General features: G+C 56.5%; 2 protein-coding genes across 3 annotated transcripts; both read left to right on the forward strand.

The window, feature by feature from the left end:
* Positions 1 to 1,131: 1,131 nt before the first annotated feature.
* NANOS2 (nanos C2HC-type zinc finger 2) lies at positions 1,132 to 2,729 on the forward strand. The gene has a single exon (XM_073321872.2). The coding sequence runs from the start codon at positions 1,561 to 1,563 to the stop codon at positions 2,107 to 2,109; it is 549 nt and encodes a 182-aa protein (XP_073177973.1). The 5' UTR covers positions 1,132 to 1,560; the 3' UTR covers positions 2,110 to 2,729.
* A 3,326-nt stretch (positions 2,730 to 6,055) lies between these two features.
* CCDC61 (coiled-coil domain containing 61) lies at positions 6,056 to 23,128 on the forward strand. Of its 2 annotated transcripts, none has more exons than XM_073321581.2 (14): positions 6,056 to 6,131; positions 10,767 to 10,955; positions 11,424 to 11,506; positions 11,884 to 12,047; positions 12,888 to 13,040; positions 13,532 to 13,748; positions 14,763 to 14,845; positions 17,009 to 17,256; positions 17,973 to 18,051; positions 18,576 to 18,700; positions 18,990 to 19,068; positions 19,720 to 19,786; positions 20,711 to 20,783; positions 21,599 to 23,128. In XM_073321581.2, the coding sequence occupies exons 2-14, from the start codon at positions 10,808 to 10,810 to the stop codon at positions 21,694 to 21,696; spliced, it is 1,617 nt and encodes a 538-aa protein (XP_073177682.2). In that variant the 5' UTR covers positions 6,056 to 6,131; positions 10,767 to 10,807; the 3' UTR covers positions 21,697 to 23,128. The 2 variants fall into 2 exon arrangements, with proteins under 2 accessions (XP_073177682.2, XP_073177683.2); XM_073321582.2 differs by having other exon boundaries at positions 6,094 to 6,179.
* Positions 23,129 to 24,380: the final 1,252 nt, after the last annotated feature.

Consider the following 24,380-nt stretch of genomic DNA (forward strand, 5'->3'; position numbering starts at 1 on the left):
CTTGGTCTGACCCAGTATGGCCCTTCTTATGTTCTTATGACTTTATTCCAGAATATTTACTCTGCCTTGGAGTTATGCTGGAATACCTAGAGTGGAATAACTACTTTGGTACAGATATGCTGGTCAGTTTCCCTTAAGGAGGGGACTGGTGGGAAAGTGACCATGTCCATTACTTTTTACGGCCCTCCTCCCTTTAGCATCTCTGTCAATCTTTGCAACTGATGAGGGCAGGTTTTAGCAGATATGTGTGTGGGGTTTGGGTTTTTTTTTTAAAAAGAAAACAGAAAAGTGTTAACAGGCTGGAGCAGAAAAGGCCTCTTTAAACATTTTTAAAAGTCTTTAAAAAGCTTTCAACTAATGCTGTTCAGACTCGGTTTGATGGTTAAATCTGAGTGAGATAAAAAGCAGCCACATCTGAGACTTTTGTGGATGTTTTCGTGACACCAGCGTAAGCCATGCCTGCTCAGTGTGGCACTCCGCCCCCTTCAAGTGGTGGCTAGGCCAGCTACAGATTGATGAGTAGATCCCTGAGTAGCTCTGCATCCAAGCCAGGAGCCCGCAGACATAGTCTTGTGGCTATAAAGCGGCGATCCGCAGATTTGCAGGGCTCTAGGGATGAGCTTGCTTCAACCGCCGCTAAGAGAGGGGTGGCTTTTAGCTCAGGCAGTAGAGGCTCCCACATCAAGGTCAAGGGATCCCACATTCGATCGTAGCCGCTGACAGCGTTACCCGAGGCCAGGGGCAGTCAATAGGCAAACCCCAGGTCAACTCCGGACCAGCAGACACTTTTGAATGGACCTCGAGATCTTTTTATTTACTTATGATGATCATAGAATCATAGAATCATAGACTATCAGGGTTGGAAGGGACCCCAGAAGGTCATCTAGTCCAACCCCCTGCTCAAAGCAGGACCAATTCCCAGTTAAATCATCCCAGCCAGGGCTTTGTCAAGCCTGACCTTAAAAACCTCTAAGGAAGGAGATTCTACCACCTCCCTAGGTAACGCATTCCAGTGTTTCACCACCCTCTTAGTGAAAAAGTTTTTCCTAATATCCAATCTAAACCTTCCCCACTGCAACTTGAGACCATTACTCCTCGTTCTGTCATCTGCTACCATTGAGAACAGTCTAGAGCCATCCTCTTTGGAACCCCCTTTCAGGTAGTTATTATTGTTGGTTTATTTTTATTATTTTCTCTGGAGTCTGGATCTTGACTATACCTGGACCAAGAAATTTGGACCTTGGCAAAAAATAACGGACTGCCCCTGGGTGGGACGTGAGCTTCTGGAGCAGAAGGGAGGGAAACTGGAATTCAGTTTTCTAGAAGAGGGGTGCGTCTGATGCCCAGTAGATTTGCTATAGCTGAAGCTTGATATTTAGCTCATTAATCTCCGGTGTGGGATGCTTTTCTGTTTTGATTTCCGGCCCTTTAAATTGGAGACTCCACCTCCTTGCACTGGATGGGCACAGTGCAGCCTGCTGGCAATGCTGCCTACTGCAGGCCACGCCTATTAAAGGAGCAGGGGTCGAGGAGCTTTTTGCAGAGTAGGGGGCTTCTCTGATGAGCACCATGCTTCCCGACTGGCTTTCCGGGACAGCTTCTCCACCTGTCACGATCGCGCATGACTTCAACATGTGGCGGGACTACCTGAACCTGTCAAAGGTTCTTGGCGAAATCATTGAGGAGCACAGAAGGGGGTCCAGGAGCCTCCTAACCTGTGAGACTGCAGATCTCTGCCTGCCAGGGACCCCCCTTCAAATGCCTCCGGGGGATGCCTCGAGCCTGAAGTCATCGGGCTGGAACAGGAGCAATGGCAGCAGCTGTCCGCAAAGTGGGCAGAACAGGGCGGCCACCCCTCAGACGCCCGGCAGACTCCTATGCAACTTCTGCAGACACAACGGGGAGTCCAAGAGGGTCTACTCCTCCCACTTGCTGAAGCAAGCCGATGGCATCGTGCTGTGTCCCATCCTGCGCAACTACGTGTGCCCGGTGTGTGGTGCCACGGGCGATGGGGCCCACACGCTGAAATACTGCCCGCACAATCAAGAGAAGCAGTCCCTCTACTGCAAAGGCGGGCGCAACTCGGCTGGCTTCATAGTGAGACGGTGAACGGCAGGGGAAGAAACCACCTCCACCCTGGGACCTTTCACCAGGGAGCCACCAGAAGGGGCTTGGAACTGAAGTCTATTTTCTACCATTTGTTTCCGAGTTTGCGTTTCAAGTCCAGGGTGGATTTGACTCAGCCACGCAGAAAGTCGCCCTGGTTTCTTTAAATCCCCACAGCAGCCTGGTTTCCGTTTCCCTGACTTCGGGCGGAAGAGAACCAGTGCCAACGAACCGGAAGTTTCGTAGTTTTGCCCTTGGCCTGCTAACTCATGCGGAGATTTAATTTTCAGCATTTGCAGACGAGGCAGCATCCGTCGGGGTAGATGGGTGCAAGGCTTTTGTCTTTGGTAGATTTGTTTTGTTTGAAACTTCTTTTCCCGACCAAGTGTTATTCGTTTTGTTTTACGCATCACAGGAATCACGAGGACTTTTAAATGTGAGGTTTACTTTAAAATCATGTCAGAAAAAGAACTGAATTCTAAAATACGCAGCTACGTCATGTTTTAACTGATTTTGTTATTACAACATGTTGCGGGGGGGGAGGGATTGTTCTCTCGGTGTTATGAGATTTGAGGGTTTGTTTATGAGAGTTATTTTTCATTAAAAAATGAAACACTCCCTTATCCCCTTTCCCTTCTGTTTAATAAACAGCACTGTTGCTCTAGCAGCCGGTTGTGTGTTTGATCGGCTTTTCCTCTGCGTGGCTCTGGGAGAGATCTCCTTTCCGGCTAGCAATCGAGGGTGAGCCCCTTGTCTCCCCGCTTTTATTCTGGGCGGCGGCTGGGAGGGAGATGCATGTGCACGGCCCCCTGCGAAGCTTTCTCAGCCCTGCACTGCTGGGGACCTCCTTGGTGGGAAGGGATTTCTGTTTCCATGGCCCCACTCCCTCTCGCACTCCCTGGAGATCTGGGGGGATCTTGACTCCCGTCCTGCTAGAAACCAGCCTGACTCACTAACTTTCCCCCGCAAGCAAGTGAAGGAACTTGGGCCAGAAGCAGCATCCCAGCGTCCACACACTCAGTGCCCTGGCCTGCTGTGGGCCCACTTTCCTCTCCCTCAGCGGGACCCTCTTCAGTCTCCTCTACCAGCTACAATGAGGGGGCCCCCCAGCTGCTTGGCTATGAAGCCCGATATGCCCAGAAGACCCCAACAGGAGCCCTGGCTTTGCCTCTCCCATCCCTACATGTCCCGGCCCTGCCCCCTCTGCCCTGGTGTGACCCCGCTGCCCCAAACTGGCTACTGTTTTCCAAGGGGCTCGGAGGAGCAGGGCTGCTCTGGGGCTGGGCAGATGCTGAGAGGATGGCTGCTGAGGGCGGGGAGACCAAGGAGGAGGGGGAAGGTAGAGTGGGGAGCTCTGCTAGGGAGCATGGTCCCTGGAGCCTGTGCACCCCATATTGTGATGTAGAAAACATGCCCCAGCAGAGGAGCTGAATGTGTCCTGCCACAGAGAGCCATATTAGGGGTGGCTGCATGCATTGGAGGTAAAGATTAACGGGCGCTGGGGGGCTCGGCTGCCCCAATAGCAAGAGAGATGTAAGGACGGGTGAGTTCTCAGGCAAGGTCTCTCACCAAAGGCTCTTAAACAAAGTAGGCAGTCATGGAATAAGAGGGAAGATCCTCTCACGGATCAGTAACTGGTTAAAAGATAGGGAACAAGGGGTAAGAATAAATGGCCAGTTTTCAGAATGGAGAGAGGTAACTAGTGGTGTCCCCCAGGGGTCTGTACTGGGACCAGCCCTATTCAACATAGTCATAGATGATCTGGGAAAAGGGGTAAACAGTGAGGTGGCAAAATTTGCGGATGATACAAAACTGCTCTAGACAGTTAAGTCCAAAGCAGACTTTGAAGAGTTACAAAAAAGGGAGCTCACAAAGCCGGGTGACTGGGCAACAAAATGGCAGATGAAATTCAGTGGTGATAAATGCAAAGTAATGCACACTGGAAAACATAATCCCAACTATTCATACAAAATGATGGGGTCTAAATTAGCTGTCGCCACTCAAGAAAGAGATCTTGGGGTCATTGTGGATAGTTCCCTGAAAACATCCACTCAGCATGCAGCGGCCGTCAAAAAAGCCAACAGAATGTTGGGAACCACTAAAGGGAGAGATAATAAGACAGAAAATATCATATTGCCTCTGTATAAATCCATGGTACGCCCACATCTTGAATACTGCATGCAGATGTGGTCACCCCATCTCAAAAAAGATATATTGGAATTGGGAAAGGTTCAGAAAAGGGCAACAAAAATGATTAGAGGGATGGAACAGCTTCCGCATGAGGAGAGATTAATAAGACTGGAACTTTTCAGCTTGGAAAAGAGACAACTAAGGGGAGATGAGATAGAGGTCTATAAAATCATGACTGGTGTGGAGAAAGTTAATAAGTAAGTGTTATTTACTCCTTCTTGTAACACAAGAACTAGGGGTCACTCAGTGAAATAAATAGGCAGATTTAAAACAAACAAAAGGAAGTCAATGCATAGTCAACCTGTGGAACTCTTTGCCAAAGGATGTTGTGAAGGCCAACATTATAACAGGGTTCAAAAAGGAACTAGATAAGTTCATGGAGGATAGCTCCATCAATGGCTATCAGCCAGTATGGGCAGGGATGGTGCCCCTAGCCTCTGTTTGCCCAAAGCTGGGAATGGGGGATGGATCACTTGATGATGACCTGTTCTGTTTCTTCCCTCTGGGGCACCTGGCATTGGCCATTGTCGGAAGACAGGACACTGGGCTAGATGGACCTTTGATCTGACTCAGTATGGCTGTTCTAATTTTCTGAGGGGGGTGGGGGGGTTGAGGGGTGACAGGGGTCCCTGCAAGGATGCTAGATCAGATCACAATGGGGCCAAATCCAAAGCAGCATCTCCCAAGGGAATCACCCTAAAACCTGAGATATTTCCCTAGCAAATTGCCTAGATACTGTGCTGGCCACCGCAAAGCCAGGACATCCTTGCGTGTGACAGAGATGCAGGGAATGGGATGGTGGGGGAGGAAAGTGGTGCTCTGCCCCCACAACCCAAGCTCCATCTATAAGCTTCAGTTTTGCCCAGTCACTCGCTGATGTGCATAGTGTGCAGGTTTAATCAGCAGCAAAATAGTTGAGAACTGTGACCTTTTTAAGCCTCAGTTGTTAACAACTCACACAAAAGAGCTGGAGCTCCTGTTTCAGGCTGGCTGCAGACTCAGGCAGAGGTCACTGGAGCCGTTATACACTTTGAAGTTGTCTTCGGTAGCCAGGAAGGTGAGAGGCTTGTTACTAAAGAGAACTCAGATCTCTGAGCATACAATGGGCCTGTGATGGGGTGACAGGGCTGCCCTGGCCATGAGAATTCCCAGTGGGAAACCCCTTCTCCCAGGGGTTTGCTAGCTGGGGAGCAGCCTGGTGGTGCCCTCCGGCGTATCTACCACTCCTCCCACTTCAGTGTCATCTGCACTATCTCTTATCCTGTCCCCAGTCGCTCCGCCGAGGCTGATGCTCTGATCCCGCTTTGGTTCCCAGCCCAGACAGCCAGGACAGGGATTTAGAGGAGCGGCCCCTCGGTGAGCTCGAACTCACAACCCCGCGCTCCAAAGCGCCCGCCTGGAGCTCCAGGGGCCAGGCCGGGTGCAATGCGCCGAGCAGCCACTAGAGGCCCTCGCCCTGCGGCTCCCGGCTCCCGAGAAGTACATTGGGACTGACGGCGAAGAACAGCCAATGATCGGGCTGGGCTGGATGAAAGAGGCGGGTTCTGAGTGGGCGGGACTGTGAGGGGGATTGGCAGCCAGTGGGGACCCAATGGAAACTCTGAGTGTTAGTCGGCGAGGGGTGGGAGGGTTCTGCGGTTGATGGACGGCCGCTGAAAACCAGTGGCCGCGCAGGCTTGGCGGAGGAGGCGGGCCTTGCATGTGACAGACAGAGGCTTCGAGCCAATGGCCCGCCGGCGGCGGTTTGTCGGCAGCCAATGGGAGCGGAGCGGGGCGCTGCGGGGCAGGGTCCTGTCAGGGGAGGCGGCGGTTGGGCTGAGCCGGCGGCCGAGGCGGTGAGTGACCCGGGCCTGTATCGGCCCCCTCCGTGGAGACTCCCCCAGGCACGTGATCCCCCGAGCCCCCTCCCCTATAGTGCCCCCTCAGCACCCCTCCCCCCCCGTGGGGACCCCCTGGCACGAGATCCCCCTGCATCCCCTCCCCCCGTGGGGGAGCCCCGGAACCCCCTCCCCCCGTGGGGATCCCCTGGCACGTGATCCCCCTGCACCCCCTCCCCCCGTGGGGGAGCCCCCCGGAACCCCCTCCCCCCGTGGGGACCCCCTGGCACGAGATCCCCCTGCATCCCCTCCCCCCGTGGGGGAGCCCCGGAACCCCCTCCCCCCGTGGGGACCCCCTGGCACGAGATCCCCCTGCATCCCCTCCCCCCGTGGGGGAGCCCCGGAACCCCCTCCCCCCGTGGGGATCCCCTGGCACGTGATCCCCCTGCATCCCCTCCCCCCGTGGGGGAGCCCCCCGGAACCCCCTCCCCCCGTGGGGATCCCCTGGCACGTGATCCCCCTGCATCCCCTCCCCCCGTGGGGGAGCCCCCCGGAACCCCCTCCCCCCGTGGGGATCCCCTGGCACGTGATCCCCCTGCACCCCCTCCCCCCGTGGGGGAGCCCCCCGGAACCCCCTCCCCCCGTGGGGATCCCCTGGCACGTGATCCCCCTGCACCCTCTCCCCCCGTGGGGGAGCCCCCCGGAACCCCCTCCCCCCGTGGGGATCCCCTGGCACGTGATCCCCCTGCATCCCCTCCCCCCGTGGGGGAGCCCCGGAACCCCCTCCCCCCGTGGGGATCCCCTGGCACGTGATCCCCCTGCATCCCCTCCCCCCGTGGGGGAGCCCCCCGGAACCCCCTCCCCCCGTGGGGATCCCCTGGCACGTGATCCCCTGGTGCCCCCTCCCCCATAGCGTCCCCCCCCCCGGAACTCCCTCCCCCCCATGGGGACTCCCTGGCACGTGACCTCCCTCCTGGTTTGTGACCTCCGGATCCCCCCCTCCCCCCGAGTTTCCCTCCATGCCCGGGGAGGGCATTGCTATTTCCTGTCCCCTAGCTTCCCTTTCCCTAAACCCCTTCCCATGGGGTCCCCCATTGCTGCTCCCCCCCGTGCACCTCCCTGCCATGGGGCTCCCCTGCCCGGTATCCCCCCCCCCCGAGTCCCTGTTCTTCACCCAGCACCTCTCCGCACCCCACGGTACCAGGGTTTGGGGCAGCCAGGGGTGAGGGGTTGGGTTTTTTTTGGGGGGGGGGTTGACCACCTGCCCCCACATTTGCCATTGTTGGGGTTCCCCAAGAACTGGGTCCGACTCAGGTGCCTTTATTTGGCCTGCTGCGAAGCTATGCTGAGCTTATCAGACGCAAATGAAGGGGGCGGGTAGAGGGCGCACCAAAGTTACACCTACTACGGCATTTTTACTGGTTTCAGAGGAGCGGCCGTGTTAGTCTGTATTGGCAAAAAGAACAGGAGGACTTGTGGCACCTTAGAGACTAACCAATTTATTAGAGCATAAGCTTTCGTGAGCTACAGCTCACTTCATCGGATGCATACTGTGGAAAGTGTAGAAGATCTTTTTATACACACAAAGCATGAAAAAATGGGTGTTTACCACTACAAAAGGTTTTCTCTCCCCCCACCCCTATTACCAGTATTTTCTGTATTTTCTACAGTATGCATCTGATGAAGTGAGCTGTAGCTCACGAAAGCTTATGCTCAAATAAATTGGTTAGTCTCTAAGGTGCCACAAGTCCTCCTTTTCTTTTTGCGACGTTTTTACTAACTCTAATAACACCTGCGTTCAGAGCGGTACACGGCGTCACCGGCTTCGGGATGAGCACGGTCACTTTTGGGGAGCCGGTCCCCGTACAGCCTGCTCTGTCCAGGTATAACGTTCCCGGTTCATCTCTTCCATGGGCCGTAGCACCAGCGTGCTCCTGCGTATCGTAGCTATGACAGACATCCTGACCCCAGCACGCTGCTTGTTAAGCCCCTGTTTATACTCTGGCCTTCCATGCACCTTCCTAGTCACGTCCACTAAGAAATGAGCCGTGTGGGTCAGGATGGAGCTGTGTGACAGGTGGGGGACAGTGCTGCGTGGCGGATCCCCTCTGGGCTGGTGGGAGCCAGGAGGCAGCCCCAGAGCAGCAGCTCTGCCCTTTCCGTGGTGGCATTTGCCTCCCTCTACACCTAGTGGTGGGGCAGCAGCAGCCCTGCTTGCCGCCTCTGTACCTGGCTTTGAGAGTGAGTGGAGCCATCACGGCTACAGCTCGGATGCAGCCAGCCTGTTCTCAGCTGGGAGAAGCTGCAGCCAGCTTCCTCCAAGGGTTGTTCTCCTGGGAGCAGAGGCGGCAGGGGGTGGGGAGCTCTGGCCCTTGCTGTACTGGGAGGGTGGACTCTGGTATGGAAAGAGTTGGGAACCTCTGGCATAGCCCTGTCAGGTCTGCTGCTTTCCCAGCTGGACAGCAGCCCCGGCAAGCACCCAACCACTCGCTCGGCCCTAGAGCAGTGGTTCTCAAACTTTTTTTTTCGCAGACCACTTGAAAATTGCTGCGGGTCTCAGTGGAGCACTTAAGGGTCTTCCCAAATGTTGTTTGTACCGTTAGCTAATTATTGTAAAGCGCTTTGGATAAAAGTGGTTCTACAAATAAAAGCTCCCAACTCGTATTTTAATCTCAGTAGTCTTACCTTTCTAATGCGATGGCTGTGCCCTCTCTCCCCCACCACAGCAGCCCCTGAGCTTGAGCTGGGGCTGGGAAGGAGAGAAGTCTCTCCCTCTCTCCCCCACCCTTCATTCTCTTGTCTGCGGTCACCCAGGCATGCACCTGAGAGGGAACTATCCATGAACCACCTGAATGGAGCTTGCAGACCACAGTTTGAGAACCTCTGTCCTAGAGCATTGGGTCAGTGCAGTTGTACCAGGCTGTGTTGCAGGGTGGTGAAGCACTGGAATAAATTGCCTGGGGAGATTGTGGAATCTCCATCATTAGAGCTTTGTAAGAGCAGGTTGGACAAACATTGCCTTTGCTGTCACTTCCCAGGACCAGCGGTGGGACCTGTAGTACAGTCAGACAACGCAGTTTGAAAAACACCTGAGCCTGCCTGGGCTACAGCCCTCGCTGCCGGGGAACTCCGCTCCCCGGCGCATGTGCGCAGTGGTTCTAATCTACGTTGCCGCTGCGCCGGCTCATGGGCTTGGCCTGTGCTTCCTGCTGGTGAACAGAATTGTAGATTTTGTGGCCAGAAAGGACCATTCTGTTCATCCAGTGTGACTTCCTGCCGAGCCCCAGCGGGAGCATCACACCCCCAGTAATCTCTGTATCAAGTCCACCATTTTGGTGTGCGCTACGGCAGATCTTTCAAGAAGATACCCACGCTTGATTAAAGGACTCCAAGTGATGGAGAATCTCTCTTGTCTCTGGGTGTGTTGTCCCAGTGAGTAGTTAACTTCCTTGTTAAAAGATTGTGCCTTATTTCTAGCCTGAATTTGTCCAGCTTCAGCCACTGGATCTCGGGCTGCCTTTGTCAACTGGTATAAAGAGCTGCCTACTCTCAGAGATCTCCTCCCCTTGGAGGTGCCGACCACCAGGGTCAAGTCACCGCTTAATCTTGGATTAAACAGATTGAGCTTCCTTCGGGCTTGTCTGCACTTACTGAAATACTGATTCTGGAGTAGTGACTTTGGTGTAAATCCCCATGTGGACACTCGTATTCTGGAATAAGAGTGGATTAAGATATATTGGAATAAGGCATTTGTATTTTGGAAACAAAAGTGTTGATGGGGAGACTTATATTCAAATAACTACACCAGAAGAGCTATTTCGGTGAGTGTCCCTGCATAGAGAAGCCCTTAATCTTTTGCTATGAGGCAGGTTCCCCAGATCTGGAAACAGTCCAGCAGCTCTCTTCTGAACCCTCTCCAATTTGTGAGCATCCTTTTGGTTTCACTAAAGCCAAAGACATCACCTAGAGACTCTACACCTTGCTATTCCCCTGCTTACACTTCCAAGGATCACAGTCACCTTGTTAGTGGAGTAGGCTGTACACGCCCAGTGACAGGACAGTCCGGGGCTCGTGTGTGTTATCTGAACAGGCCGAGTCTTTGCGGAAAGCGCTCTGGATCTGAGGGATGGAATTCCCCAGCATGGGGTACTCTGCCATGGGTGGCTGGAGCAAGTCCTGAACTAACAGAGGAAGGAGACAGACACACAGGCCCAGCTAGGCCTGACATCTGATCCGTTCCCACGGGATAGTGTAACTTGCAGCGTGGTGCTGTACGGGCTGCTGCCCCTCAGTCCCGACCCTGTTCCCTCACTCAATTGCTGCTGTCCCAGCCTTGGGCTCCCCCCTCCTCCCACCCTCCCCCCGGAGCTCTGCCAGCGCCCCTCAGGCCCAATCTGCAGCCACCTGTGCCCAAACCCTGGGCTCCCTCCACACACAGCTCTTCCATGCCCTTCAATCCTGACCCACATTCCCCCTAGCATCCCAGCCCTGGGCTCCCTTCATTGCCATGCCCCACAATGCTGACCCGCAGCCTTGGGCTTCGCCCCCCACTCTCCTCATGCTTCTCATTCCCACCCCACAGCCCCCTGCCATCCTAGTCCCGGGCTCCTGAGTGTCAATCTCAATTCCTGTGAACTCCCTCTCTGGCCGCAGGGTTGCCTGGGAACGCAGGGCCAGAGCACTGAGGGCTCACCATGGCCAAGCTGCAGGGGCTTCAGGCTGACTACGTCTTCCGTGGCACGGAGCACGTTGTGAGGATGACTGTGAACGGGAGCGTCCTGGAGGTGGAAGTGGAGGACCGGCTCACCACTGATCAGTGGAGAGGAGAGTTTGATGCTGCCTGTGAGTGTCCTGCCAAGCCCATTACATGGGTCACCCCCTGTGAGGGCTGTATCAGCTGGGGGAGGGAGCAACAAGGGCCAGGGGACATTTAGGGATCTGGGGCAAAAATTGGGGATTGGTCCTGCTTTGAGCAGGGGGTTGGACTAGATGACCTCCTGAGGTCCCTTCCAACCCTGATATTCTATGATTCTATGACTCCTGGATTCTATCCCCAGCCGCGGGAGGGGTGTCGTGGTTAGAGCAGGGGGCTGGGAGTCCAGGACTCCTGGGTTCTATCCCCAGCTCTGAGAGGGAGTGGGGTCTAGTGGATAGAGCAGGGGAGTGTCTAGGACTCTTGGGTTTCCTTCCAGTTCCCAGAAGAAGTGCAGTCCAGTGATACGCTCAGAGGGCTGGGAGTCCCAGACTCCTGGGGGGAGCTGAGCCTGACCTTGCCTGACAACGGTCTCTCCCTGTTTCATTTGCTCCCAGTCATTGAAGATTTAACTCACAAGACCGGGAACTTCAAGCAGTTTGGGATCTTCTGCAGCATGCTGGAGTCTGCCCTGAGCCAGGTGAGGCCTGCAGAGCTCATGGCTAACATTCCCCTGGGGCACATGCACCTGGCCCAAAGGCAATGGGAGAAGGGGATCTGGGCTGCCATGGGTCTCACTGGACAGCTCACTAGGAGCCCAAGGGTCCCTCCTGTTCTGTGGAAAAATGGAGCTGGCTGTAACAGCCAGCTGCCTCGCATGCCCACCCCATCCCGCTGGACTGCTGTCACTCGCTCTAGTGCAGAGTGGCATGGTGGGAGCTGTCCTCTTTCGGGGCAGCCCCATGGCCAGCCACACTCTATCCCCACCACCACCTCCCTCACTGTGAGTGCAGCACGAAGGACTGGGCTGGTGCGTCCCGCTGAGTCAGCGCGTCTCCTGCCCCCTCCCCCCCGCAGAGCAGCGAGTCGGTCACCTTGGACCTCCTCACCTACACTGACCTGGAGGCGCTGAGGAGCCGGAAGATTGGGGTGGGCCCGAGGCACGCGCCCTCTGCTTCCAAGTCCTCGCTGCTGAGCTCCAAGCGCTATCTCATCCTCATCTACTCCGTCGAGTTTGACAGGTAAGGGCAGCTCGGAGCGGTGGGTGGACTAGGAAGACAGCAGCAGCTTGGGCTTAGTGGTGGATCATCAGGTGAAGGCCTCTCTCAGTGCAACACCTTGGCCAAAACGGCTGCCGCAGTCCTGGGCTGCATCACCAGGGGGATCTCACGTAGGAGCAGAGAGGGTATTTTCCCTCTGGATTTAGCTCTGATGCGATCACTGCTGGGATCCCATGTCCCTCTCTGGTGTCCGCAACTCGAGAAGGATGTTGATAAATCGAGAGAGGTCAGAGAAGAGCCACAAGAATGACTGAAGGCTTAGAAACCCTGCCTTATAGTGAGAGACTCCAGGAGCTCCATCTGTTTAGCTTAACAAAGAGAAGGTTAATGGTGACTTGATCCCAGTCTTATCGGTACCTACCTGGGGAACAAATATTTGTTCAGGACTCTTCAAGGTAGCAGACAGAGGTCTTACAGGATCCAATGGCTGGAAGCTGAAGCTAGACAAATTCAGGCTGGAAATCAGGCTCAAACTGTTAACCGTAATTAGCCATTGGAACAGCTTGGCAAGGGTCATGGTGGAGTCTCCATCCCTGGCAATTTTCAATCACAGTTGGATATTTGTCAGAGAGATCTGCTCTAGCTCAAAGTGGAATTAGTTCAGGGCAGGTCTCTGGCTGGGTTAACTAGGGGGTCAGATTAATAGCAGAAGGGACCACTGTGATCTTCTAGTCTAATTAATTCTAGCTATTAATCTAACTGGAGGGGAGGGGTGATAGAGGGGGATGTGTAGCCATGTGACTGTAGCAACCTCAGGGCACGTGCTGATCCCAGCTGCCCCTGCCTCTTGCTTTTCCACAGGATCCACTACCCCCTCCCGTTGCCCTATGTGGGCAAGCCAGACCCTGTAGCGCTGCAGAAGGTCATCAGGGAGCTGAAGGAGGAGCTGGCTGTGCTGAAGGCCAAACCAGGCAGGGATTTCCGGGATGCGGAGATCCGCCGGCTGCGGGATGAGTGAGTGAGGGGAGGGACAGGGTGACGGGAGCCTCGGCGTTGAGCTGATTCCTCCCCCCAGGCTGTCTCGAGCAGCTGCCCCTGTGGACGACTTGGGGCACAGTCAGCTGTCCCAGCCGATCCACTATGCAAATGAGAATACCAGCTCCGTGCTTCAGACTGACACTAAGGGAGGAGAGAGGTCTGGGTATTACTACAGAGGGCCTGGGAGCCAGGACTCCTGGGTTCTGTTCTGGGCTCTGCCACTGACTCACTGGGTGACCTGGAGTAAACCACGTCTCTCCGTGACTCAGTTTCCCCTCTGTAAAACGGGACCTAAGTGTGAATTAATGTTTGTCCAGTGCTCTGAGGTCTGCTGCCATGAGGGGATTTGCTATGTACAGTAAGCGTCATGTGTCACAGCGCCTCCTACTGGCAGTGCTGATCCCCTGCCTCCTTCTCTGCCCGCTGCGCCCCCTGAGCCCTGCCTGTGCGTGTCTCTGCCTCCTCAGGCTGGGCCGGGTGCTGGAGGAGAAGCAGGAGGTGGAGTCGGCCCTGCTCGGGCTGCAGGAGGATCTGAAGCTCTCCAGCAAGAGCAGCGCCGGGAAGGAGGTGAAGATCCTGAAGAAGATTGTCCAGAGCCTGGAGGAGGAGCTGCTGAAGGAGCGAACCAAGCACCAGCGAGCGGCCAGCAAGCGCCTGCAGGAGAACCGGCAGCTGGCTGACGAGGTGGGGTAGTGAACCCCTCGGCTGGGCCCTGGCACCAGGGCAACCCCCCCCTCCGTCCCCATTTAGGTGATGGTGTAACAGCATTGCCCAGGTAGGGCCCCGCACCCAACCTGGCACTGGTATGACGGCCTCCCCACACGCCTCCTGGTGCGACAGCCCCTTTTCTCTTCCTCCAGCCCTTCCCCCAATGCTGGTGTGACATCGCCCCCATAGACGAGAAGTCAGGACTCCAAATTCCTCAGCTGTGGAGCTAGAGCTTCCTAAAGGCGAAGATCTGAAGGAGAGACGACCCTTAGTGGAAGCAGCATGGGAGGGGAGTGGGGTCTAGTCGTCAGAGCAGGGGGCTGGGAATTAGGACTCCTGGGTCCTAGCTCCAGCTCTGGGAGGGAAGTGGGGTTGGAGCAGGGGGGCTGGGAGCTAGGGCTCCTGGGTTCTAAACCTGACTCTGCCACTGACTCATTGTGTGACCTTAGGCAAGTTGCTACCACTCTCCATGCCTCGGTTATCTTTTTTACAGTTCAAACATTTGTAATAAAAAATAGTATCAAGTATTTGTATTCTGTGCTGTAACTGACATCAATATATTTGAAAATGTAGAAAACATCCACAAATATTTAAATAAATGGTATTCTGTTATTGTTTAACAGTGGGATTAAAACTTTGATTAATTTTTTTAAAATTGTTTGACAGCCCTAGTAATAATTATTACCCTGAGATCTTACATAGCACCGTATACCCGACGATTCCAAAGCCCTTGACTCTATACAGGGCTCACTTGCCCACCACTGAAATGCAGCCACCTCTGGGGTGGACCATGGCAGCTGTTTAACACAACACCATGGCACCCCAGTTCAGGGCAGGAAGTGAAGGGGAATGTTGCTGGCAGTCATGTAGCCCTGCCCAGATTCCATTGTCTGTCTGCGCTGCAAGACTGTCTTTTGGGTCGATTTCGTGGGCCCGTTCCAGAGCATGTCCAGCAGCTGAAGAAATGAGATTTCTTCCCCTTCCTTGCAGCTGGCGGAGGTGAAAGCATCGGAGAGGAGCCTCCGGGTCCGAGTGAAGAGTCTGACCAATGAGCTGGCCTTATACAAGAAAGGGTGAGTGATGCCAGCTGCTCTAGGCTGGATCAGGACCCTAGGCGGGGTTGAAGGAGATGCTTTTCATTCACCTGTCTAAGGATCCTGGCCCCTCTGTTGATACTCGAGCCCAGGTTTTGCCCACTGGCTTTAAATACTGGTCCCCTGGTATTAGCGGATCGCTGATGCTACAGAGGAAGGATCAAACCCCCATAATGCGTCTGGCCAGTTGTGTGATGCTGGAAGATTCCTTCCCGTACTCTGCAGGGATTGTAATATGTTCTGACGCATGAGATCTCCTGCTAGGGGACAGGGTAAGGAGGATGGGGGACATCAGTCCTTAGTCACGGCTGTCTTGTTGGGTCAGTGGGGCTTCTGCAGGGCAGAGCCAGCCCTGGTGGCTGCATCTTTTTGATGGCACCTAGGGACACAGAATGTAGATCATGTTTGTGAGCTGGGGGATTGTGTCCTGGAAAGCAGTCACTCTGAAAAGCATCAAGGGGCCATGGTGGGAACCAGCTAACCAGGAGCTCCCAGGGCGATGCTGGGGCTAAGCGGGGAGCATGACCCTTGGTGGTCTAAGGGGGGGCGATATTGAGGAGGAGTGGGGTGGCAGGGCCATGTCTGTATCCAGCATTAGCGAGCCCATCACTGGAGCGTGGGTCGCGTTCTGGTGTCCACACATCCGAAAGGATTAAACAGGATTCAGAAGGAGCCATGAGGACGAGCCGAGGGCTGGAAAACCTGCCTGTGAACATGAGAGCTGTGTGCTGGATCTGTTTAGTTTATCCCCGAGATGGTTCAGAGGTGACGCAATCCCAGTTTGTCAGCACCTCCTTGGGCAGGTGTGACAAGCCTCTGGGGTTCCCAGAGCTGTAAGTTACTGTGTTACCCCTCTCGGCCTCAGCAAGTGGGAGCTTTGCTGCTGCTAAACTGTATTAGCTCCCGGGCACGCTGGCATGTCTGCCCCGCCGGCAAACTCACCCGGGCCCTGCCAGTGATCCCCATTCCCAAGTCCCCCAGAGATGTCTCTCTGCAGTGCCCCCTTCCTCCTTACTGTCATGCTCACAGAACCGTACCAAGCTCGCTGCTCCTTTAAAGAGCCCGTCCACAGCCGCTTGTTACCTTAGTGGGGTTAACAAATCCTCTGTTTCAATCCAAGCTCTGAGCTGGGTTATGGGAAAAATAAAACAGGTGTATTAAGAAAAGGACACCAGTTTAAGGGATACCAAGTCTAAGGCATAAAGACACAAATGGTTACAACCAAACAGAAGAATACAATTCTAAGGCTTCAGTCTAACTTAAGTCATGAGAGACTTGTTCAAAGATGTTTCAACATGTTTGTTCAAAGACGTTTTCTCACCCGTCTTCCTTCAGCCTGGCTTCCTGAGTTCCCTCCCCCACGTGTTAGAGCCCAGTAAACCTTGGAAACGTGCTGTTCGCGAGTAAGCCCAGACCCCTTTCTCTGCTGGAGCCTAGGTGTCAGGCTGTCTTCTTCCTGCTCGTTAGCTTTGTTTACCTTATATGTAAATGACCGTGTGTTGCCTTTGCCTGGCCACCAGGCTGGTCAGACAAGCAAATACACGTTCCTTTGTCTAGGGCAGATTAGGTTTATGTGTTGCTTGCCGAACGCATTTTCGGAAATCTAATGCACTTTGATAACCCTTCGTGCCCCCACTACGCCCTGGTTTTCAGGACCAGCGTGTTACCGTTTGTGCGTGATACCTCCCATGGCACCATTTAGACACAGATCATCTGGTCTGTGCAGTGAGTTTGTCAGGGCTGGCGAGAGCTGCCGGCACAGAGCAGTGAACCTGTGGCACGGGGGGGATTTCTGAGAGGGGAGGCTCTTCAGTCCAGCAGACAAAGGCAGAACAAGATCAGTGGCTGGAGCTGAAGCTAGGCAGATTCAGGCTTGGAATAAGGCGCCAGTGTTTAACGGGGAGGGGAATTGACCATTGGAACCACTGACCCAGTGATGGGGATAGGGAGTGCTCCAGGGCTTGGAGACTTTCACTGACATTGGATATCTCTGCTGTGGCGACTGTCAGATCTGGGCTGGATGCAGGGATACCTAGGGGGATTCTGTGGCCAGTGTGAGGCAGGAGGCCAGATTGGATGACCCGAACAGGCCCGTCTGTCCTTCACATCTAGGACTTTGACTGCTCCCTCCTGTTTTTCCAGGCGCTTAACCCCCACCGGCCCATCCCCTCAGAACCGATCGGCGTCCTCCCGTGGCTTCAGTCACGCTGCCCCGGGCCGGAGCAGCGCTGCAGCCATGGCCCGAGAGGAGCGATGCTCCACCTCCAGGGAGCGCTCCAACTCCCGGGAGTGTGGCGGGGCCTGGCCAGTGAACCGGCCACGCTCCACGTCCAGAGAAGGGCGTGGCGGGAGCCAGACCCGACTCCCTCGCCAGTCACCATCACCCACAGGTGAGGGGGTAGGAGAGGAGCCATTGGGCGGGTCCCCTGCCCAGATCACAGGGCCTGGGGACCCTAGGTTGTCCTTCCCACGCTCCGACAGAGATGTCTCCAAGCAAGGTGAGAACCTTGGTCACATGCAGTGATGCGGGGGAGGTAGCAATCCCCCTCCCGCCCCAGTTCCTGCAGCTGAATGCTGAACAGTTTGGAGGGGTGGGGAAGGGTCTACCCAGCCTTTCTCCTCCAGGTGGCTGGTTCCGAGCCACTTCTCACTGTGATGACCAGCGTGCTGGGCCTTGGTCCCCAGTGTGACATGAGATTTGGGGGCCTGGGGCCTCAGCCCAGTTCCTAGCCAACCGGCGTGGGGTCCACCTCAGGCAGCCCCAGTCAGCAGCCTCAGCCGAGAGCTGAATAGACCAGGGGGACCAAACACCCGTCTTGCCCCATCAAGGTGGGGAGGGGACTGTGTTGGGCAGGGCTGCTGTTGCCCGTGCTGTGCCCATTCTGGGAAGGGAGACCATCCCAGGGCTCTCGTTTACTCACCCTGCACTGCAGGGTGATCAGATCTCAAGGGTGGCAGCAACACCCCCTGCCCTTGGCACCCCTACCCCACCCCCATCTTGGATCCCAGGCAAGGCGGCAGCAGCCCCTCCCTCCCCGTCTCAGATCCCAGGTGTGGCAGCAGCAGCCCCCGCCCTTGACCCCGCTGCCGGTCTCCCCTTTCCCAGGCACCCGGCCGCCACGCTTCGACCCCACGGCCTTTGTGAAGGCCAAAGAGCGGAAGCAGAAGGAGGCTGAACTGAAAAAGTAAGTCCCTGCCCCCCAGGGACACCCTGATCTTCTGGGTGGAGGTGGGGGGTGTTCGGGGCCACGGGTTTCCACCTCTAGCTGCCGCGTTCAGTGGCCCCTGTGCTGCCTGGGAAGTGGACTCTTGCCAGTGCTCTGATGGGCGTTGCCCCCCCGAATCTGAGCCCTTCCGCCGTCCTCAGGGAGGGAGGGTTAATCAGGAGTGTGGGAGCCACAAGGGTTAATCAGGAGGCATTGACACGGCTCCAATGGCAGGAACGCCATGTGACATCTGAAACCCACCGAGATCTTGGAGCCCCAGGGCCCATTTAAGGATTTTGGCTGGTTTAGCAAGGGCCGTGGTGGCAGCTTCGGGGTCCCAGTCCTCTGTTTCCCTGCGGTCCCCTTCCCTTCCTGCCACGAGCTGCATGCCTGCCGCACCCCAAAGGTGGCTGCATTTCAGGGGCAGGCAGCCCGTTTTGGCAAGGAAGCTTCAGGTCGCGAGATGCCGGCTTCTGCACATAACCCTCTTCCCTTGGGCGCAGCCAGCGACGGATCCGGCGGGGCGCGGGTGATGCACCGCCCGGCAGCTGGGGCCGCTCCCACTCCCGGGGCCTGGCAGCCTTCAGCAGAGACAGCCTGGGCAGGAGTCGCGGTCGCAGCTCGTCGGGTACGTCCTGGGACCAGGAATGTCTCCGGGGTGGGATACTGCACTGGGCTTGCCACTGCCTGGGAGCCCCATGGCCACATCTCCCAGCCCCTGGGGTGTCCCTTCTCCGGGGACCAGCTGATAAAGGCTGGAGCAGGTATTGGGAAAGCCCATGCTAGACGTGAACTTCCCCAGTGAGGTGCGTTGTAGCAGTGCGTGTGTGTGGGAGGGTTTGGGGGGCAGGGACGCTGGGCTCTGGAGATCCCCCTGCCAGGACTGAGTTCCCCTTTACTGTCTCTCACTCTCACAGTGGAGAGCTTCCGCAGCCAGCGCTCTTCAGCAAGCTCGGGCAGCGAAGCGGATGATTACTCCGAGCCGGTACCCCTAAGGTAACGAAATCACAATCTGCTACTGGGACAGGGAGAGCAGGGGGGCTGGGTTCTCTCCCTGGCTCTGGGAGGGGAGTGGGATCTCGTGGTTAGAGCAGGGGGGCTGGAAGCCAGGACCCCTGGGTTCTATCCTAGCTCTGCCACTTACTTGCTTTGGCAAGTCATTTTGACCCAACTTTTGAGACGTGATCTCTGTTTTGGGGCCTGATTATTGGAGGGTTGAGCAGCAGCAGCTCCCATTGCCTCCGTCTAGCACGCAGGCCACTCAGCACTTCAGCACGCCACGCTCAGGGGCGCCAGGGGTGGGCACCCACAGTTGGAGGCCTCTCTTGGAAGCTGGGCCAGGCCCTCCCGGCGGGTGGGAGCTGGTGGCTGTGGGGACTCCTGAGATGCCAGAGACTAGAGATTGATGCCTGGGGGTACGGGAGCTGGCTTACCCTGGAGCTGCCACGGTGGGGCCCTGGTGCCGCATAGGGAGGTGTCTGAGTGGCACGACTCCCCCCAGGGACAAGTACCTGGCCTCTCCATCACAGCACACCCCTGCTAGCCACGGGAGCAGGGATCCGAGCCAGCTGCTGCCTGGTGCTGCAGGCTGCTAACTGGTGGAGCGCTGCCCCATCACCGCGGCCTTCTTCCTTCTCTCTCCGGCAGGGGCAGGCGGCGGGCACCCAGAGGTAGGAAGCCATTGAGTTCCTCCTCCTGGAACGGCCCCACCGGGGTAAGTGTTTCTTTGTCCCCTGTCAGGGCGCCTCTCAACTAGCCTGGGTGGGAGGTAAGCCAGGGCCTGGTGGGACACGGGCCCCATTGTGCCGCCCTGGCTGTGCCGCAGCCCACAGGCCCTCCGGGCAGCAGGCATCTTGCTCCAGATCCCTGTGTGCATGAGACAAAGGTGGGGGCCCCCGGGGCTGGTGTGGCCTGTTCTCTGTGGGGGCAAAGCCCATGCTGGAGCCCATGCTGAGAGCTTCTGGCTGAGGACATGATTCCTCACAGCTCCATGCATGCTCCAGCCAGAGGGGGGCGACGTGGAGACAACGGGTTCCCTTTCCCTCCTGCAGGAAGCCAGCTCAGGGCTCCAAGTCGCCGCCAGTCAGGGGGTGCTGGGGTCTCCCTCCCCACCCAGCTGCTACAAGGCAGTCCCTCTGCCTTCAGTGCTAAATGACCTGGAGTAGGTCAGAGAGCATCGGGCGAATCTGGGAGGGGGAGGGGCTGTGATGAGGGAGGGGCTGAGTGGTTAAAGTGGGGGTTGGGTGCCTGGTCTCCTGGGGTCTAGCCTCAGCTATAGGAGGGGAGCGGGGTCTCATGATTAGATCAGGGGACCAGGACTCCTGGGTTCTATCCCTGGCACTGGGAGGGGAGTGGGGTCTCGTGGTTTGAGCAGGGGGGCTGGGAGCCAGGACACCTGGAGGCTGTTCCCACCTCTGCCGCTGACTGGCTGCGGTCCAGATCCCAGGTGTCCCGTTTTCCCTGCACCCTGGGAATAAATGTGTCAGCAGGGAACGGGACTCTGCCCCAGTCAGCTTGGTTTTGTCTCGGACAGCCCTGGTAATTCCTGGATGAAGTGGGGCGCTGGCGGGGACGGGGTGGGAGTGGGAGTGGGGGATCAGCTGGGAGACGACCCTGCAGCTTTCTCCTCTCCCTGCAGGCTCCTCGAACGGATGCCGGCCGCAGGAAACGCCTGGCCAGCACCCCCACTGCGAGCAAGCGAGTGGATAAAGGTGAGCTGGGCTGGGCTGCAGAGTGTGGGCTCAGCAGGGGGTGCTCTCCCCTCGCAGTCTGGGCTGACCCCAGGGCCCCGTCATGGCACGAGCAGTTGCCCTGCTGCTTAGACTTCCTGTCATCTGGATGCCTTGTTTCACTCAGTTTGTCCCCACCACAGTTACGGAGGCCTCTGGCCCTTTTCCCATGAGCAGGACTCCTAGCCCTAGAGTGCTGCCAAATTCCATGTGCCTTGGAGCTTCAACTGGACAAGCTACTTTCACTCCCAGCCCCGATATAAACAGCTGCCACACTCCACCCCAGAGGTGGCTGCATTTCAGCAGAGGCAAATCCTTCTGGAGCAGCCCACGGTTCTCTGCAGACTATGGGGGAGGGATAGCTCAGTGGTTTGAGCATTGGCCTGCTAAACCCAGGGTTATGAGTTCAATCCTTGAGGGGGCCATTTAGGGATCTGGGGCAAAAATTGGGGATTGGTCCCCCTTTGAGCAGGGGGTTGGACTTAGATGACCTCGTGAGGTCCCTTCCAACCCTGATATTCTGTGATACGGTTTCTTCGATCCCTGCACACATGCCCTGGCTTCCCCCAAACCTTTCCTCCCTCAAAAGTTCCCTCTCATACCCAGCTTCCCTCTGCCTGGCCTTGAGCCCTCTGATATTGCTCACAGGGCCGGAGAGAGGTTCCCTGTTGAGCAGTTCCTCACTCCTGAGGCTATGGCGTTCATGGTCCCGGCTCACCAGGGGACTGGGGACTAGAGTGTGGGGCTGGCCCGGTGATCGCAGGGCCCAGCCAACGAATGCTCGTCTCCTATGACAGAGAACCTGTATGATGAGCCGTCGGCCGACCTGTCTGAGATCGACGCCCGGCTGCAGGCCCTGCAGGAGTACATGAACAACCTGGACACCAGGACGTAGCCAGTGGAGTCTGAGAGGGGGAGGGCAGGCACGCGGCCCAGGCTCGGAGCCCTCCACACTGCTTGCAGGGGGGCCTGGAGAGGTGGGCCAAGCAACCAGGCCTTGGAGCCCTCCCTCCCTTGGTGCTCCCATGGACCAAGCCAAGACGTCTCTCTCCCACAGGGACCCTTTGCCCTGCTGTCTCTGGGCAGGACAGGGCTCTACTCCAGGCTGGACAATAGAAGATTAGCAAGGTGGATATTTGGGAGTGGGGGCTCAGGATCTTAGTTCCCCCATAGCTTGTTCCCATCAGAAATCCCCACCCCCACGGGCTGGACAGAAGGCAGGTGGCTTTGTAGTTGTACCCAAGTAGCCCAGGAGCAAAGGATCATGGGACATTTCCTCCTGGGAGTGACTCCCTTCACATTGGTGGCAGCTAGGAGGCGCCTGCCCCACTGTGGCTTGTGGATTTCTGACCCCCTCTGGGAAGGGGAAGGCCACTGCGGAGTGGAGGGTCCTATGGAGATTTCAACAGGCTGATGGGACCCTCTTCTAGCCCCCACAACTCCACCTTCTCTCTCCTGTTTAGCTCAGATTTAGCAGCCTGATGTGGGGAAGCTGGAAGCCTGCAATCGGTGAGGGAAGGGGGGCAGCTTCTTAACACACAGGCCAAGCAAGCTCCAGACAGGGACGGCACTTACCTGCTTCTGTGGCACGGTCTGATCTTGCCAAGCCCTCTCCCTGCACCAGCTGCTCCTAGCTAACCACGTCCCACCACAGCAGCCGAGAGGGTAGGATACCTTGCGGCCAGTTTGCCTGCCTAGGCGAGCAGGCTGCCCTGCGCTCAATCCCCTGATCTGAGCACCCGGGAGAGAGTGAGCAGGGAGAGGCACCAGCCTCTGGCTCCTTGAGCTGGTCGTGCCTGGAGACAGTGAAACGAGCGAGCTAGTGTTCAGTCTCTGGCTGTTCCAGCGGCTTGAACTGCTTTTAACGTTGGTGCGTGAAATCTCCCGTGTCTGAGTGGCTGGGGGAGCGTCCTCTGTGCTCCCCCTCATCTGGTTTCATGGCAGCACACGGGGCTTCAGGAGACCTTTGGCCATTGGTCCCTCAGCTGCTCTAAGCCTCCTGCCTGGTTGATGGGCCTGGAGGAGCCTTGGACCAGCTCAGCACTGGGCATTCAGCTGTTAGAGCTAAAAGCCCCATGCCTCAGCAGCCCTGTCTGCTATGGGATCTGGTCCCCCCACTTCTCCGGTTCACTCCACGAACAAGACAGTAGCGGCATCCACGGTTAATCTGGCAGTGCTGGCCCCTGAGTGGTATCTGGTTCCTCTCAGCGCCCCAGTGGGCGGCAGGTGTTTGTGTTGTGATCCTGTGTGCGCCCCATCCCCTTACATGATGTTGCTCTGCTGTGTTGTGTGATGATCCCTGTTGTAAATAAACCTTTCTAACTTCCCGCCGGCTGCTGATCCCCTCCCGTGCCTCTGCTCCACCCTGCGCCAGCGATGGTGGGGATGGAATTTGGCTCATGCCACCGAAGCCCCGTCCCTTGAGCCAAAGGAGAATTGCCATCAGCTGGGAACAGTAGAGGGGATTTGACACACAACAGGCTAGTTTTCGTTCCACTTACACATCTGCAGAGAATGTGAGGGCTAGTGAAGGTTAAAGGCCTGGAGCCCAAAGCGCAGTGAGCCTTCAGCCTGTCTTGTGGGGGTGTAAGTCAGTCTCTAGGGCTGTGGTTTTGTGATAGGAATGCAGGCTTTGAACCACCATCCTCTAGCATGGCTCCGTGTTACTGAGAAACCTGCCGCCTAGCGAGACACCAAAGAAGCTCAATTGATTTAGTTTAGCCAAGGGACAGGTTGGGGGTGACTTGGTTTCCCAGTTTGTCTGCACTCCATGGGGAGGAGAGTTCTGAGAGTAGAAGGCTCCTCAACCCAGCAGACAAAGGTAAAATGGGATCAATGATGGGAGCTGACATAAGACAAATGCAGAGTGGAAATAAGGTGCAAATTTTTAATAATGAGGGTGAATAACCATTGGAGCAATTCCTCTGGGGGGAGGGGGGATTTCTCCATCACTTGGATTCTCTCCATCAAGACTGAACACATCTCAACATTCAGCCCTAGCTCGACCCCCAGCTAGGGGCTGGCTGCTGGAACGGCTGGGTTGGGGTTCTCCGGTCTGGGTGATCACTGGGTGTCTTTCTGGCCATGGTCTGTGCCCTCCTTTATTTCAGATACCGCAGAGCAGCAGTGGCTAGCGATGGCCGAGCTGGGCTGGGCCTGAGAGGACAGCAGGGTGTGGCTAACGAGCGTGAGGGGGCTGCAGCCTCACTGGGTGAATGTAGGATAGCCCCATCCTTCCCTGGGTGCATTCACAACGCACTGCCGGCTATACACACGCAGCGTGACCCATCCCAGGGACCCCTCCTGGGCCGCCAGAGGAGTGTGGGAGAGCCGCTCCTGAGGCGCTTGCAGAAGCTGGCTTTAGTACTTTGCCCTCTAGGCTCTTCCCTCAGGGTGGGCTTCACCCTGTCTGCCCAGCACATCCCTGGAGCTGCCACTTCTTTAGCATCTGCAGGGATTCCCTCCGGATCAGCGGCCTTGTGTTAGCTGCCGCCAGCAGCTGCTAAAGTTTGGCTTTGTTGCTAGAGAGTAGGAACAGGTGTGGTTAGAATCCGGAGAGAACAATCCCACAGACCATCC

This window comes from Lepidochelys kempii, chromosome 23, assembly GCF_965140285.1.
Source record: "Lepidochelys kempii isolate rLepKem1 chromosome 23, rLepKem1.hap1, whole genome shotgun sequence".
NCBI lineage: Eukaryota > Metazoa > Chordata > Testudines > Cheloniidae > Lepidochelys > Lepidochelys kempii.